We start from the raw sequence: 15,961 nt of genomic DNA, 5'->3' as shown, positions 1-15,961 counted from the left end.
AGACACTCACTGCCAGGTCATCCCCTGTCCTCTGCCACTTCCTGGGCTCCAGCCTTGAACCAAGAGACCCACCAGCCCTGGCGCTCTAGCTTGAATTGACTGGAGGAGCCTGGGGTTCAGGGAGAGGTCCCCAACAGGGATATGCATACGGGAGCCGTCAGGAGAAGGAATTGGAAGCCTTGGACAGAATGAGTCCCACCCGGAGTGAGAGTCAGGCCAGAAGAGAATGGAGGGAAAGCAGAGGCCAGCACAGCGTCATGAAGCCCTCAAGAAGCGGGAGGGAGGAGAAAACATGGCTGAAGAGGCTGGGACGAAAGTCAGCAAGAGTGCGGCTCTGGAAGCCCCAAGAGGCAAGAGGGAAGGGCAGGGCCGGTCAGCTGGTCGAACGTGGCCGACAGCTCGAGGAGGAGGAGAACAGCCGAGGAGAAGCCACTGGACTTTGCGATAGGGAGGTCTTGGGGACCCAATTTTATTCCTTGCAACCGGGAAAGCAGCCGGCCCCTTCTCCCTCTGACAGGTCTTCCGCGTGCGAAGCTGTTTGACTCTGAGAGAGGCATTGTGCGGGGACCTGCCTTCGTGCCTCTGCCCACAGCTCTGTGGAGAAGCCCTGGCCAGCAGGGGCGGCCCCATCTGACCGTGGCATTGGCAGCACACAGGCCTGGGCCCCCACTCGCTGGCCAGGCTCCCCTGTGCAGCCTGCACCCCGGCGGCTCAGAACTCGCAGACCACCAGGCGCTGCTCCCCGCAGGACTTGTCATTCCACTTGCCGTTGGTGAAGATCTCCACACAGTTCTCTGAGCCGCCATTGTTGTTGGGCTCCCCAGGGGCCCAGTTGGAATAGGCCAGGGGCTCCCCGCTGGGATAGATGAACTTGCCCTCTGTCTTGATGTCGGTCACGCTCAGGAAAGCAGCCTTGTTGTGAGCAGTGGCCAGCTGCTGCACGGCCTCGTTCTCGGCTGCAGAGCGTGGGGAGGCCATCTGTCCCCCCGCCTGCATACACACCAGCTGCGCGTCCTCAAAATTCTTTTCAAAACCTCCTGTCTTGAAGATCTTCTCCCCGACAGCTTGGCCATTGGGAAAGAGGTCTACTAAGAGAAGAGAAGAGCCAGGTTGGGGTTATGGCAAGACCTGGCCCAAACTCAGGGGATCCAAGAACTTTGTGCTCCGACTGGAGCTCCCCCCCCAACCCCAGGCCTCCCCTATGGGGTATCAGGGCACCAGATAGGATAAAAGTGAGGCACTTGGGTCCAGAGCACCCCTGACTTCATAGTGCATGCTAAGAGAAGGTCCTGTGGTCTGTACTTATAGGTGAGGACCCTGGAGGTCTGGGAGGTTAAGTAAGGGGCACAAGGTCACAGGCCCACCAAATGTAGGGTTGGGATTAAACCTTGTTTGCTGGGACCCTAGAGCTGGAACATGCCCTTTCTACTTCACCCCACGTCGTGTGCTGCGGCCAGTGGGGATTGGATTGACTTCGGTCTGGGAGAGGAGTGTGGCGGCTGGCGCACTTTCTGAGAGTGAAAAACAGACCCCGCCTAGGAGTGTGTCTGGGGGTTGCCATGTGATGGGTGGGGGGCAACCGGGGGCATCCGAGAGATGCGCTCATCTCTGATGAGCAACCCCATGTTGGCCCCTTGCTACGCATCTGGGCGATGGCCCAGCCAACCAGCCTTCCCGGGGTACCGGGTGAGAGGATGAAAGCACCTGAGCCAAGGCAGGGGGAGGGATTCGGCCCTGGGACAGCTCAGTCTGGGGATCTGAAGCCAGGTGTTTCGCCCCAACCTGGCACTGGCTGTCTAGATGGGCAAAGGAAAGTCACCCCCCCACACTTTTCAGGGTTTCTAATTCCTTATTTCTAAAGTGGGCATACACCTCATAAAAGCATCACCCACGTGACTTAACAAGCGTCTCTCTTTAGTCCATCCCATCCTCATCCCTTTGGCTTTGGGGCTCAGGGATGAAAGTCCTCTGGGCTCCCTAGAGGGCTGTGCCTTGTCCTCCCTGGGCCTCCCTCCTCAGTAGCTTCAGCCTGGGCTCAGGGGACGGATGCTCCCCAAGGATGGATTGGAGCAGGGTGGCCCCTGGCGCTGGCCTGCACGGGGCCCGCGTGAGGGTTCACGTTGCATTCCTGCCTCTGGGCACATAGCCCAGATCTGGATGGTAGCACGCACTATCCAGATAGGCGTGCACGCCTCTGCTTGTGCTCATGTATGTCACGGTGCCGGCTGAGCCATGAGTACACACACATGGCGGGGGCCTGCGGACATGCTCCGCTTTGTGTGCAGCGGTGGGCATAGTAGTGAGTGAACACATGTGCATGGTTGTGGAGGGAGAAAGACATACCTAATATCTGAAACTCTCATCCTTGCTACTTACGTAGATAGGGGCCGACCCTGTGTCTTACCCAGCCAGGCCCCTTTATGCTTTACTCCTTCAGAAAACGTCTCTCTGTCTTTTTTTTTTTTTTTTTTTTTTTGGATCAGGGAGATTGGATGAATGATGCAGACTTAGAGCTGAAGTCAGGTCGAACAGATGAGAGCTGGGGCAGTCAAGGACTGATATGGAGGTTCTGAAGGGCACAGGGCACTGGGGTGTGTGTTCCTCGGGGCCCTGACTCAGCAGCATTCCAGGGTGGCTGAAACACCCGGACAGGTGCAGGCAGAGCACTGGCTGGAGGCCAGAGGTGGCCAGCCCCCCGCCAGGACCATAGGAACGTCCAGGTGAGGCACCTGATGGCCACATGGCAAGGCCAAACCCCCACCAGCCTTGAACCCCAAAGGCAGCATCCCAGCGCCAGCTCTCAGAACAGCGTCTGGATTCTCTGCTGCCTTGGGCCGTGAAGCAACACCCCTGGGCACGTGCACACAGGGTCCCACAGAACTAAGAAATGCACCCTAGGTTGGGTGTCCACAGTCTATCACAGGGACCGACATAGGGTAAGCAGGGTTCAGGGCATTGACCAGGTCACAGATGGCTGTGATGCTGGGGGGCATCATGGCAACTGATAAGGTCCATCCTACTTCGGTCACCCTGTTGAACTGGTGATATGGCCACATCCTCTTAACTGTCTCTTGTATCCACTTGCAGACCCCAGAGTATGCTCTGTCCCAGTCCTATTCTCTGCCCCAGACCCCGCCCCAGAGTTAGGTCGAGCCCTAAATATGGCCCCAACCCATTCCAATCCTAGACCCAAGCCCAGCCAATGCCAAAGCAAGGCCCAGACACGTCAGGCCCCAAGTCTCAGTGTCTGGCTCCATTCAGGCCCAAGAACTTACCTTTCCTGTACTGAGAGAAGGCGTTCTGGAGGTGCTGTACCTGTCCATGCAAGGCCTCCACCTGCTGCCTCAGAGCAGTGATGTCTGCCAAAGAGAGAGGCCGAGGGAAGGTAAGCCCAACAGAGTCTGGGATCAGCCCAGACCCTAGGCCTCCGGGAAGGGTGACCAGCTGCAGGCACATCCTGGGGGTGTGTCCTCAGAAGCCCACATCTGCTGACATAACTGGCCCCTGTTGCCCCCTGATTTCCCGTGGTTCTGCTATGAACAAACTGCCCCATAAGCAGGTCCCTGCACCTTACGAACACTAATGTGTTCAAATGTCCGCATGACATTTGAACTCCAAATTCTGGGGATACCATCACACCTCCTTTTGAGGGCATGGGAATATTTCCCATCCATTGGGTTATTTGATACTCTGAGCTATCCTTTGAATTGGGAAGCAGGATATGCTTTCCCCCATGATCAGATGGAAAACCGCTCAGCGTTGCCCTCAGGAAGTAAGTGTAGAACCAGAGCCTAATTCTCCTGCCTTCATGCCCGCTAGCTTTCCTGCTTCCCACCACTCCCCATGATTAATGCGGCCGAAGTCCGAGAGGATAAGCTATCCTGATAGAAAAACCACCACCTCCCTCCCCTGCCCCCACCCCGTGGGAATCCCAAATCCGACAGATACCACCTTACCCTGAATCCCACTCTCTCCCTTTGCGCCTTTGTCCCCAGGAGCACCTCTGTCCCCCTTCAGTCCTGGGGGTCCTTTGGCACCTGGAGGTCCCGGCGGACCCATGGCTCCAGTGGGTCCTTGAATCACAGAAAAAGAGCTGAGTGAGCTCTGTACACATTTTCTAGAATTTTCAGCCTCCCAGGACATGGACCGTCCAACTAGCCTATGGCTCCCCTTCCCCTGTATGGACTCTTCCCAGAACCCAGCCATGCCCTCCCTCCATACACTGACTGTCCCATCAACAAATGACGCACCCCTCTGGCACCCAGACTAGCCCTGTTGCTCAAGTGTCATTCTCCCTGGATGCACACAGCTCCCAGAGCCCAGCAGTCACCCTCCTTGGACATAGATCTCTGCGCTCCCCACTCCACCCCTACCCAGCCCAGTCATGTCAGCTCTGATGTGATAAGTGGTGGTGGGGGGGTGGTCATCAACAGTCCCAGGGGGACACAAGGGAACTGGAGCCCGGCCCTCGCTCCTTCCATCACTCACCTGCCGCCCCAGCATTCCCGGGGGCTCCACGCTCACCGGGGGCCCCTCTCTCTCCTTTAACACCCGTGGGGCCTCGTGTCCCCGCAGAGCCCGGCTTGCCTGCCACACCCACTTCTCCTGAGGAAGGAACCAGTTGGGACAAATGCTGCTGAGAATGTGATCAGTAGAGGAGTTTTCACCCACCGCTCTAGGAGGAGGGAGAGAACTGGGGACAAGCTGTTCCTTACTGGGCTTCCTCCATGGAGGCGACAAGGAAGACGCCATCAGTGTGGGAATGGGAGGGTGGGGTTGTGGGAAGGGGCCACAATGATGCAGTCTACCCAGCGCTGACCCTCTGGCATTCCAAGCTTGTCCCGGAATGCCACCGAACTCCCCGCTTCTCCCTCCCAGATCGCCTATATACCAACCACCTACCTTTGGGCCCGGCCTCTCCTTTTGGGCCAGGTGGGCCTTGAGGTCCTACACTCCCCTGCTTCCCTGACGGACCCTCTCTGCCGGCTGAACCAGGCACACCTCGAGGTCCTGGAGGTCCTGGGGGAAAGCACCAGCCTAGTCAGTGACACTAGATCTTGTTGGAGGTGGGAACACATGAAAAGACAAGAGCAGCAGCAATTCTAGTCTTCCCTGAAAGAACCCAGTGCCACCTTCCAACAACCTTCCTCCTTCTTCCTGGGATGGGATCTGTGCACGTCTACCAGCCTATCCCAGGGGAGGCAGCTCCTGCAGACTGCCGCATTCCATGCCCAGCTGCTCACCAGACGGTCCGGAGTCTCCCTTTGGTCCAGGCTCTCCAGCAGAGCCATTGTCCCCTTTGGGCCCAACTGGGCCAGCTGGGCCAGGCGTCCCGGCTCTCCCTACAGCTCCTGGTAAGCCTGTAGTGGCAGAAGAGACGGGTATAAACCTGGTCTTGGGCCCAAGAGGAACCAGCTGCGGGTACCATCAGGCCCCTTGCGTGCCTTCAAGATTCTACAGGGTGTAGATGTTCTATCTCCACACTCTTGGTCCTGTGGTAATCCAGGAAATGGGCATCTTACAGGTGAGAAAACAGGCTTGCAAGAGTTGGCTGCGGGTTCAAACCAAGACCCACATGCCTTGGCTTGTCCAAAGTATTTACAGCAGGCAATCTGTCAGCATTTACCCTTGATCATGGACTCCTTGTTCTCCCCTTGCCAGAACCCAAGTTTCTATCAGAAAGAACACCTGGCATTCATTACCAGGGAACTGCAAATCAAAGCCACAATGAGATAGCACCTCACACCTGTTGGAAAGGTTATGCTCAGAAAAGACGAGAGATAACGAGTGTTGGCCCGGATGTGGAGAAAAGGGAGCCCTTGTGCGCTGTTGGTGGGAACATAAATCGGTGCAGCCACCGTGGGAAGCAGAACGAATGTTTCTCAAAAAATTAAAAGAATTACTACATGACCCATCAATTCCCCTTCTGGGTATTCATCTAAAGGAAACAAAAATACTAATTCAAAAAGATCAGCACCACCATGTTCATGGCAGCATTGTTTATAGTAGCCAAGACATGGAGAGAGCTTAGAGCCTAGGTGTCCATCGATGGATGAATGGATGGAGAAAATGCAGGTGTATATATGATGGAATATTCCTCAGCCACAAAAAAAGAACAGTATCTTGCCTTTGCAACAACATGGATGGACTTTGGGGACATTATGCTAGATGAAATAAGTCAAACAGAAAGACAAATACCATATGATCCCATTTATATATGGAATCCAAACAGATAAGCCAACAAACAAATGAAAACAATAAACTCATAGAGGCAGAGGACAGATTGATGGTTGCCAGAGGCGGGAAGTGGGCAGAATGGCTCGCAGGGGTCAAAAGATACTAATGTCCAGTTATAAAATAAGTTCTGGGGATGTCATGTGCCGCTTGGCCACTAGACTTAAGAATACAGGATCGTGGAGCACCTGGGTGGCTCAGTGCCTTCGGTTCGGGTCATGATCTCAGGGTCCTGGGATCAAGCCCTGCATCAGGCTGTCTGCTCAGCAGGGAGCCTGCTTCCCTCTCTCTCTGCCCGCCTCTCTGCCTACTTGTGATCTCTGTCTGTCAAATAAATAAATAAATAAAATCTTTAAAAAAAAAAAAAGAACACAGGATAGCATATGTGAAAGTTGCTCGGAGAGTAGGTATTTCTTTTCTTTTCTTTTTTTTTCTTTCCTTTCTTTCTTTTTGTGCGCGCGCGCGCGCGCGCGCGCGCGCGTGTGTGTGTATGTGTGTGTGTAAAGCGATAGAAGTTTATTAAGCAAGGATACAGTAAAAAGCTCTCAGGAATGAGAGGGATCCCAACAGGGTTGTCCCTGAGGGCCTTTAGGGTTGGTCTTTTCTAGAAAGCTAACCAGGGAACTTAAATCCTTTTAACCTCTCTATCACCGTTGAGCAGGACTAATGACTAGCCATGGACTAGCCATACCTTCGATGGCTTACTTGTTTATTAAGGTCTGGTTATTTTTGTTGGTCACAAGTGATTATCTTAAAAAAAGACACCCACCCCACATGCTCAGGGCAGGGTGGTCTGGCTTCTTCCCTTACCTCTGGTTTCCCCACACCCCCTCATTTTGGGGATTTCTGTGAGTCTGATCACATAGCCCCCTATCTAATTTCTCCCTAACTAGCCCTGCCTGTCCCTTACTCATTCCTCCTCCTGGAATAGTAACCCTTACTGCCATCAGGGAATGGGACGATGGCCACTCTGGCTGCTTCCGGCTGAAATGAGGCGGTGGGCTGTGTGACAGTTAGAACCTATCCAGGGTTTGGTCCGGGGGCCCGCGGTATGGCTCCCAGGGGTCCTGATGGGCAGCAATTGGTACATGCATCAGCACATGAAAAAGGATGAACATAAAATAAGAATTAGGCCCAGAATTTTTATCACATCCCTTAGCTAAGATCCCCAATTACCAATTTTGTCATAAATGAGTGGATATCTTGATCTTATTTAATGGATCACAAATATCCCCTATCAATTCCTTGCAGGAATTAACTGAAATATTAAAACAACATGTGAGGAAATTCCTTGTACCCCAAATGGTGTAGCAATAGCAGGCAGTTAATAGTGGCACGGTTCTGGAAAAGTCCCTCTCTGACTTCACTTAATGCTTGGCTGAGTGTATCAGCGCCTGGCAAGTCTCACTTGGAGTCCTGGTGAGCAAGTATAATGTTTTGCTTATTTTATTTATTTTTTTTAAAGATTTTATTTATTTATTTGACAGAGAAATCACAAGTAGATGGAGAGGCAGGCAGAGAGAGAGAGAAGCAGGCTCCCTGCTGAGCAGAGAGCCCGATGTGGGACTCGATCCCAGGACCCTGAGATCATGACCTGAGCTGAAGGCAGCGGCTTAACCCACTGAGCCACCCAGGCGCCCCATGTTTTGCTTATTTTATATTGCAGTCCTATGTAAGTCCTGGAAGTCCCATAGTGAGTTTTGAGGCTCTTTTTCCCAGGAGGACTGTCGTATGTTGTATGTTTGGCTAAATAAAGCCTTCGTTTGCAATTGTATGTCAACAGAGGTGGTTTCTAGGATAAACGACTATGAGATAAAACCATCAAGAAGGGGGGCGCCTGGGTGGCTCAGTGGGTTAAAGCCTCTGCCTTCGGCTCAGGTCATGATCCCAGAGTCCTGGGATCGAGCCCCGCATCGGGCTCTCTGCTCAGCAGGTAGCCTGCTTCCTCCTCTCTCTGCCTGCCTCTCTGCCTACTTGTGATCTCTCTCTCTGTCAAATAAATAAATAAAATCTTTTAAATAAAAAAAAAAACATCAAGAAGTTCTTTTTGTTCAAGGTCTAGACTTAACTATATCCTAATTACAAGGAATCCCTGGCAAATGGGAGAAGGCTTGTCACAGGAGATAAGAGCATCCCCAAGTACATTATCCAATCAAGTCATCAAGAAAGTGGGATCACCCAGGGGTTCCTGGGTGGCTCAGTGGGTTAAGCCTCTGCCTTCAGCTCAGGTCATGATCTCAGGGTCTTGGGATCAAGTCCCGCATCAGGCTCTCTGCTAGGCAGAGAGCCAGCTTCCTCCTCTCTCTCTCTCTCTCGACTGCCTCTCCACCTAGTTGTGATCTCTCTCTGTCAAATAAATAAAAAATCTTAAAAAAAAAAGTGGCATCACCCATTGTCTCTGCAAGCCGATAGTTAACCCCATGTAGTGGGGTACACTCTGGCTTTAAAAGAGCAATTTTTGTTACCCCAGCCACGTAGAATTGGTCAACGTGCTGGCAGAGTTACATAATCACTGGGGAATCACATCCTTTTTTTTTTTTTTTTTTTTTGCTGTTTAAATAATCATATACCCATGGGGTCCTGTTATTACCCCCGCAGAATAACAAGAAAGATTGCTGATACATGAGCTATTGTGGCAATTTCTCTGAAGTTTACCAGAAGTCAGGGAGTAGATCTTAAAAGTTCTCATCACAATAACCAAGACATTGTATGTACTACGCGTGGTGACGGACGCCGATGAGACTTCTTCGGTGATCATCTCACTGTACATGCAAATACGGAATCATCACGTCATGCATCGGAAACAAAGACAATGTTATATGTCATTTACACCTCAATTTCAAAAGGCAAAAGCAATGGAATATGCTCTTGAAACTTTAGAAAAGAGACCAGATTGTGACCTGTGTTATCAGTATGTGCAACGAGATCCTGTTAACGAGCGCGTATATGCGTGTGTAGGACACGTGCACCAGCAGGAAAAGGCACAGGGGAAGCACATACAGAAGTGGGACCAGTTGTTCCTTCCTCGTGACACGAGGTAATGTTAACTTTCTTCTCGTTTCTTCAGTGGCCACAGATTATTTTTGTATTGGAAAAATGATCAAGCCTATTCTTAGAAAGACGTGTTACTCTGGAAAGGCTGTCTAGTCCTGACATTACTCAAGATTTACCTCCAGAAGACTAACGGGAGTAGATGACTTATCTAAGAGTTTTACACTCTTAATTCTGTTCATTTGGTTATTTATTTTTTTTATTTTTTTACTGAGGCGAAATTCCTATCACATTAACCTTTTCCAAGCACACAGATCAGTGGCAGTGGTCTGTGACTACCTCCTCTACTGAGTTCAAAATCATTTCATCACCCCTCAAAAAAAACCATAGCCTCTACGCCATCGTCCCCTCACGCCCCCTCCTCTCAGCCCCTAGACACCACTGGTCTGCTTTCTGTCTCTATTTCCTACTTTGGACATTCCGTATACATGGATTCCCACAACCTAAGACCTTTGACATCTGGCTTTTTTTAACTTAGAGTGATGTCCTTGAGGGCCATCCACGTGGCAGCGTGTCTTGGAGCTTCATTTCATTGTATGGCTGACCAGTGTCCCACTGTGTGGACAGAACATGTCTTGTTCATCCATTCACCTGTCACCTGGCATTTGGGTTGTTGTGACTAAAGCCACTGTCTACATTCACATGCAAAAAGAAATGACACCTGACAGGTGGTGCTGACTCATTCATTCAGTTACTTGCTCACTAAGAAACCATCGATGGAAGACCACCATAGGCTTGGCACTGGGCAACACACAAATAGCACCAGGTCCCTGTCCGTACGGGATTTGTAATAGGATTTTCAAATGTGAGGCACAGATCAGGAGTGAGGAAGACAATTCACAAGATGTCCCTCTTCCCGTCTCATCATCACCCCAACCCCAGCACACACACGTGCCCAGAGCTCTCTTCCTAGAGGAAGAAATGGAACTTCAGGGCAAGGAGGACTTAGAGAGACTTGCAGAGGGAAGGTGACATTTCCGACTTGCTCCCAAGGGAGGAAGGACCAGGACTGCCTGGGCCAGAGCGAGCCAGTGGTGGGCATCTGGTGCCTGGGGTGGGTGGCTGAGAAGCTCTGTGCTCGGCATGGTTACGATCCTCCCTAGGAATGCAATGGAAGCATAGAGAGTTACAGCTTGGGCCCCATGTCCCATACTCAGCAGGGCCCTGTGCTGGGGTGGAGATGTCCTGCCCCTAGGCCGAGCCTGTCTTGGGCTCCTCCCTGGCTGGGCTGGTGGCCGGTAAAAGGAGTGGTGGAGGTGTCCCATCCATCATGCACAAGCCCTAGAGGCCAGGAGAGGGGACACCCTCTTCAACAGCAAGCACCCATGCCTCCAAAAACACTAATTATGTGGCACCTGGGTGGCTTAGTCTTTAAGCGTCTATCTTCAGCTCAAGTCATGCTCTCAGGGTCCCGGGATCGAGCTCCACGTGGGGCTCCCTGCTTAGTGGAGAACCTGCTTCTCCCTCGTTTCCTCCCCCGCTGATTGTGCTCTCTCGTGCTCTCTCTTTCTCTCAAATAAATAAAGTCTTTAAAAAAAAAAAAGCACTAATTTTGCATCCTAGTGTCCCCCCAAAGGCCATCCCTGTCCCTTAGTGAAGACTGAAGTGAAGCTTTATGGACCAGCAATGTGGCCGGTCTTCACCGCAGCAGACGCCTCCTCCCCCTGCATTTCACCTCCCTTCATTCCGCAAGTACTCGCTGAAACTGCTACTGTGCACGAGACAGCATCCTCAGTGCCGGGGAGAGAAGCAGAACAAAATCAGATCCCTTCCTCATGGAGCTTAATCCCAACTGCAGAGAAACAGATCCTCAAAGTTAAAATGTACCACCTCGGTAATAAACCTAGGTTTATTAGATAAACCTAGGGTTTATAATAAACCCTAGGTAATAAACCTAGGGTTTATTAGATCAGAATAAGTGCCACAGAGGAAAAAGAAAGCACAGAGAGTGTCGGAAGGGGGCGTGGTGTCTTCCGAGTAGGGTGGTCAGGGACAGAGTCATGGAGAAGGTGGTCTGTGAGGAAAGCCGGGAGGAAGATGAGTGACCCGCAGGGACAGCTATGGGGAGAACAGTGAGAGGGTCCCGACTAGGTGGGAGAAGGGCTGGGGGTGGGGAGTGTGGTTAGGGATCTGCAAGGAGCCAGTGGCCAGAGTAGAAGGAGGCAAGGTCAGAGGAGTAGGCAGGGCGGAACGTCCTTGTGGGCTGCAGAGCGGTGTGTGGCTTTATTTCGAGGGAGATGCATGCCCATGGAGGGACTTTCTTGCTGAATCCTTCTGGGCAGGGATCTTGGAGATGCTAAGGAATAAGGGGACTGTTCCTGGAAATACAGCCCCCAAAACAGGGTGGGGTCTTACCGACCCTCCTTGATATGCCCGAGGCATTAGCACAGTGACCCTACTCCATTCTCCACCTCTGCTCAAGGCTTTCTTCTCTCTGGCCTATCTGGAACCCTGTGCATCAGCATCTGCAGGGAACGTGGTCATAAATGCAGACTGTGGCCCCAGCCAGACAAACTTGGGTCGGGATTCTGAGGTACTCCAAGCTCTCTAGGAAATTCTCAGACCCATTGTGGTTGAGTGTCTAGTGTGTCTGCAGTCCAGGAGCCAGACTGCAGCCTAGTCTCCTGGCCCAACTGGGTACAGTTCTCTCTCCAAGCACCGACCCGAGGCCAGGTTTGGAATGTTCATGGGGGCAGGGGGCAGGGTGGGAAGGGAAGGCATCTGCACAAAACGGAGAGAGCTCAGACACACTGGATGCTGCAGGGTCACAGGGTGACCTAGAAAAGGGCTCTCTAGGATTTAATTCAGGGCCCCTCTGAGAGCTGGAGAGAGTGGGGATTCTCTAAGATGCTGACACCTTCTTCTAAGTTTCCTTCTAGGGGGCCTTCCCCAAGCACCAGATCATTCATGTTGGGAGGAACTTTATCTGCAAAGGATGGACAGATACACAGAGATACTCACTCATCCCTTACCCTACAAACTTTGGGAATGTTATCCATTCTTTCCAGCTTAAATGCTGTTAGTTTCCTTCCTCCCCAACCAAAATGCAAACTCCTGAAAGATAAAGACCTCCGTGGATCCCACCATTGCCCTAGCCCAGCGCCGGCGGGTCCCTTGTCCTAGTTACTGGTTCACTGAAGTCTGACACCTTGCCATCAAGACCCAGATCCTCCCCTAGAGGGAAGTACGTCTTGGATAATTCCCTTAATAATCAGTACCTTTGGGAACCTCATGAGAATTCACCTGACTGGTCCAGCAGGAAGATGCACCTTGATTCTGAGAACTTAACAAAAAGCAAAGCCTTGGCTCAGTTGTCACTATGCAGTTGATATTATTCCCACTTATAGATGAGCAAACTGAGACTCGGGGACACCGGCTTGTCCCAGGCTGGGTCCCTGCTGTGGAGATGGAGCTAGCTCTGTAACCCAGATCTGTTTGATGCACAAGCCCGTGTCTTTCCCCTACCACAATGGGTGTCATTTGGCCTTTCTGCATCACAGTGTTCTCAGCCAAATAGAGTTCCTTGTGAAATGTTTGGTATGGTTAGATGAATTACTCAGGGAATGCCCGAGCACAAGGCTGGACAAAGAAATGTGAGCTCCTTCCATTTTCTCTGTAATGTACTAGGGCAAATCCTTCCGATCAGACCTGAGTCTGGGGCCACCGAACCTTCTTCTTTCCCATTCTCCATGCAGTATTAAATATATTTCACACCCTGCACAAACACCATTTAATCTGGATGAAAAACTGTTAATCCTTGGGACCGGGTTCTGGAGAGCCACAAATTCCAGGTCCCCACTATTTCCTCATTCTTGGGGTGGGAGGACTCAGAAGACTCCAGGGGAAGAGTCAGGGCAGCTGGTCGTGGAGGGAGGCACCTGGGGCTCAGAACAGCTGGTCAGTTTTCAACTGGTAAAGCAGTGTTTCAGAAAGACCAAACGTCTTAGGGAAACCCACCCCTGGGGAGGAAGAAGTCCGCCTCTGAGCCTTCCACAGCGGCACATCCAACGTTCCCGGCTGGTTACAATTCCAATGCCCACCCCTTTCCACCAGGACGAGCCCATGGCCCCAGCTCTACCTGGATCCCCCTTCTCGCCCCGGGGGCCCTCTCTCCCATCCCGTCCATCACGACCGGGCAGGCCATTCTCCATGGGGCTACACATGACCAGGGTGCAGGTGCTGGCCGCTGTTCTCTGGGAATAGGTCTTCATTTCTGCTCCCAGGGAGCTCAGGGGCCGTGTGAGCAGCATCAGCACGGAGAGAGAGAGGAGAAGCATGGCCTAGGCAGATGAACAGAAAGAGAAAGGACATGCTCTTGGTCCTAGGACATAGGTTAGGGCTTGGTCCAGCTCCTGAAAGTCAGGAGAAGCACCTTTCCGCCTCCCCCCGTCCTATGGAGCTGAGAACAACAGAGCTTCCAAAGCCATGTAAGGCCCAGGTGAGCATTTGGTCTGGCCTGGGAGAGCATGAATTACCCAGACGGAACCCAGGACATGGGTTGACTGCAGTATCCACCTATCACATGCCCCATGTTGTCCTTTCTCAGGTCTTCCCTTGGACACTGCTGTTGGCACAGGGGCTAGGATGTAGAATTCCTCACTGAAGCCATATGTCCCATAGCGAAAGATTCACTGGGTAGTTCTAGAAAGGACCTTTCCCCTTGCTGGACCTCCTTCTCCCTGCCTACTATTAAGGTGGATGACTTAGCTCTGACCAGGCAAACCCATTTCCTCTCATTCGCTTTCTTGGATGGACTAGCATTTGTGTCATCGGCAGTGCTGTTCTAAAAAGGAGTCAGAGTCCTGGATTCTTAGTGATGTCTATCCTGAGCACAGGAGTGTACGTGGTTGCTTGTTTTCCAGGTGATTTGCCATCCCTGGACTAGACACTGTCTCCGTAAGGAAATTCCCATACAGAACTTGGGTGAAAGTTCTCAGAGATACTAAATTAGCAGCTGGAGAGCCCCTGGGACAAGTTGCATTCTGCTTGGGTGACCTAAGAGAATTTGAAAGAAAGGCCTCATGGTGGAAGGGGACGTGTGAGATGGGCTCAGTCTATGGAAGGCTAGTTTGGGGATAAGAAACAGCAGATGTCCCATGGGGCATCCAGTTACCCCCTGACTGGGACCTGGGGACTAAGTGAGACCTGGGCAGGTACAGGGCCTGAGTCACCTGCAGTCCTGGGCTTTTACCTCTCTCAGACAGAAACTGTAAAGTTATGAGCAGGGAAAGAGCCTGTGGGAGTAGCAGAGGCTTGGAACAAAGCCCGAGGGACATGTGCAAAGGAGGAGGGGGTCACCAGGCCTTGTGGCAGAAGCTCAGGCATGAGCGCCCAAGGACCCAGGCTGGAACAAGGGCATCGGCCGCTGGTCTGCAGATACCTCGGCTCTGGGGCTCTGCACCCCAAATCTGGGGAAGAACAAAAAGCAACAGGCGTTCTTCCCAGCTGCTCAAGATGCCACAGAAGGCTGCACAGTCCACGGTAGCAGAAAGGGGCTTCGGAGAGAGCTAACTCACGGGTTTTCAGACATACGATTCAGAAGAGGCATTTTAGCAGGGGTGACAGGGGAAGTGAGCCGAGCCACAGGCGCCTTGACCCAGAGTGTTCATGCCAAGCTTTCAGATTCAGATTTTATTGAGAAAAATGACTCCTCTGAAAATTGGTTGGAAAATTAGTGACCTAGTCCAGTAAGTCTATTTTTTTAAGTAAACATTTGAGTCTAAGAGAGAAGCATGTATGTCCATGTCCCACAGGCAGCTGGTACGTGGATGGGCTTAGAACCTAGGCCCCGGAAGGCCTGCTCTGTTTTTCTCCTCTACCACCCTTCTTCCTGAGGAAATCAGCAATGGGGTGGAACTAAGAGAAAAGTTGAAATTGCTTTTTCCACTGGGGCTTCCAGACAGTGGTGTCTGGGGTCCAACTGGATGTCAGCCAAGTGATCCACCCTCCCCCAGCCCAGAGAACTTAGGGAGCAGTGAAGAGCAGAGGAAAACCCAACACTACCCCACTCTGCCCCCAACCCATCACACCTCCTAGACCAGAACAGCATCCAAGACCCTGCCTCCACAGCCCCAGTGGGATAAAGCAGCCATATGGGCAAGGAGATATTCACCAGGCATTGGGAAAACCAAAAGGTGGCAAAGGACAGAAACACTCACAGTTGCTTCTTCTGGGCCTCCGGGGTCTCCAGGCCAACTAGGCTTTCCTTGGCAGGCACCGGCTATTTATGCCTGTCTTGTAACCTGAGCAGCCCAGCCCCATTCTGCTAAGAGCTCTTCCCACCAAGTGGGGCAATTTCTTCCTTGTTGACTCACTCTCACCTCCACCTGGGTTCTGGAAACCTGCCACTGACATTCATAACAATACACGTGTATCTCCCTAGAGTATATAGAGCACCCTCAGGCTGTGATCTCACCAGGAACCCCCTGAAGCCCCACGTGAGTGATACAGCATCATCAGTGTCTGTATTTTACAGATGTCCAAAAATCTGAGCTCCAGAGAAGACTGGCAAGTTGCACAATGTTCTACCCTCTTGCTAGTGCGACCTGCATCCGCCGATTCCAAGGTCCAAGACCTGCTGTGCCCACTTCTCTTCCTCCTTCACCTCAACATTACTGCCCAGATATTGGGAAAGAGCGGGGAGCTCCTTGGCATATCCGGGCAGGGGCGGGGCAAG

The 15,961-nt window shown here is 52.0% G+C and overlaps 1 protein-coding gene across 2 annotated transcripts; it reads right to left on the bottom strand.

Annotated features, from left to right (window-relative positions):
* Positions 1-433: 433 nt before the first annotated feature.
* Positions 434-15,537, bottom strand: SFTPD (surfactant protein D). Of its 2 annotated transcripts, none has more exons than XM_044239933.1 (8): positions 15,444-15,537; positions 13,364-13,565; positions 5,244-5,360; positions 4,903-5,019; positions 4,489-4,605; positions 3,957-4,073; positions 3,276-3,359; positions 434-1,088 (listed from the first exon to the last, which is right to left on the bottom strand). In XM_044239933.1, exons 2-8 carry the CDS (start codon positions 13,560-13,562, stop codon positions 712-714), a joined length of 1,128 nt encoding a protein of 375 aa, XP_044095868.1. In that variant the 5' UTR covers positions 13,563-13,565; positions 15,444-15,537; the 3' UTR covers positions 434-711. The 2 variants fall into 2 exon arrangements, with proteins under 2 accessions (XP_044095868.1, XP_044095869.1); XM_044239934.1 differs by having other exon boundaries at positions 434-1,085.
* Positions 15,538-15,961: the final 424 nt, after the last annotated feature.

Source organism: Neovison vison, chromosome 2 (genome assembly GCF_020171115.1).
Source record: "Neovison vison isolate M4711 chromosome 2, ASM_NN_V1, whole genome shotgun sequence".
NCBI classification, from domain to species: Eukaryota; Metazoa; Chordata; class Mammalia; order Carnivora; family Mustelidae; genus Neogale; species Neogale vison.
This window is presented reverse-complemented; position numbering and strand designations above follow the sequence as displayed.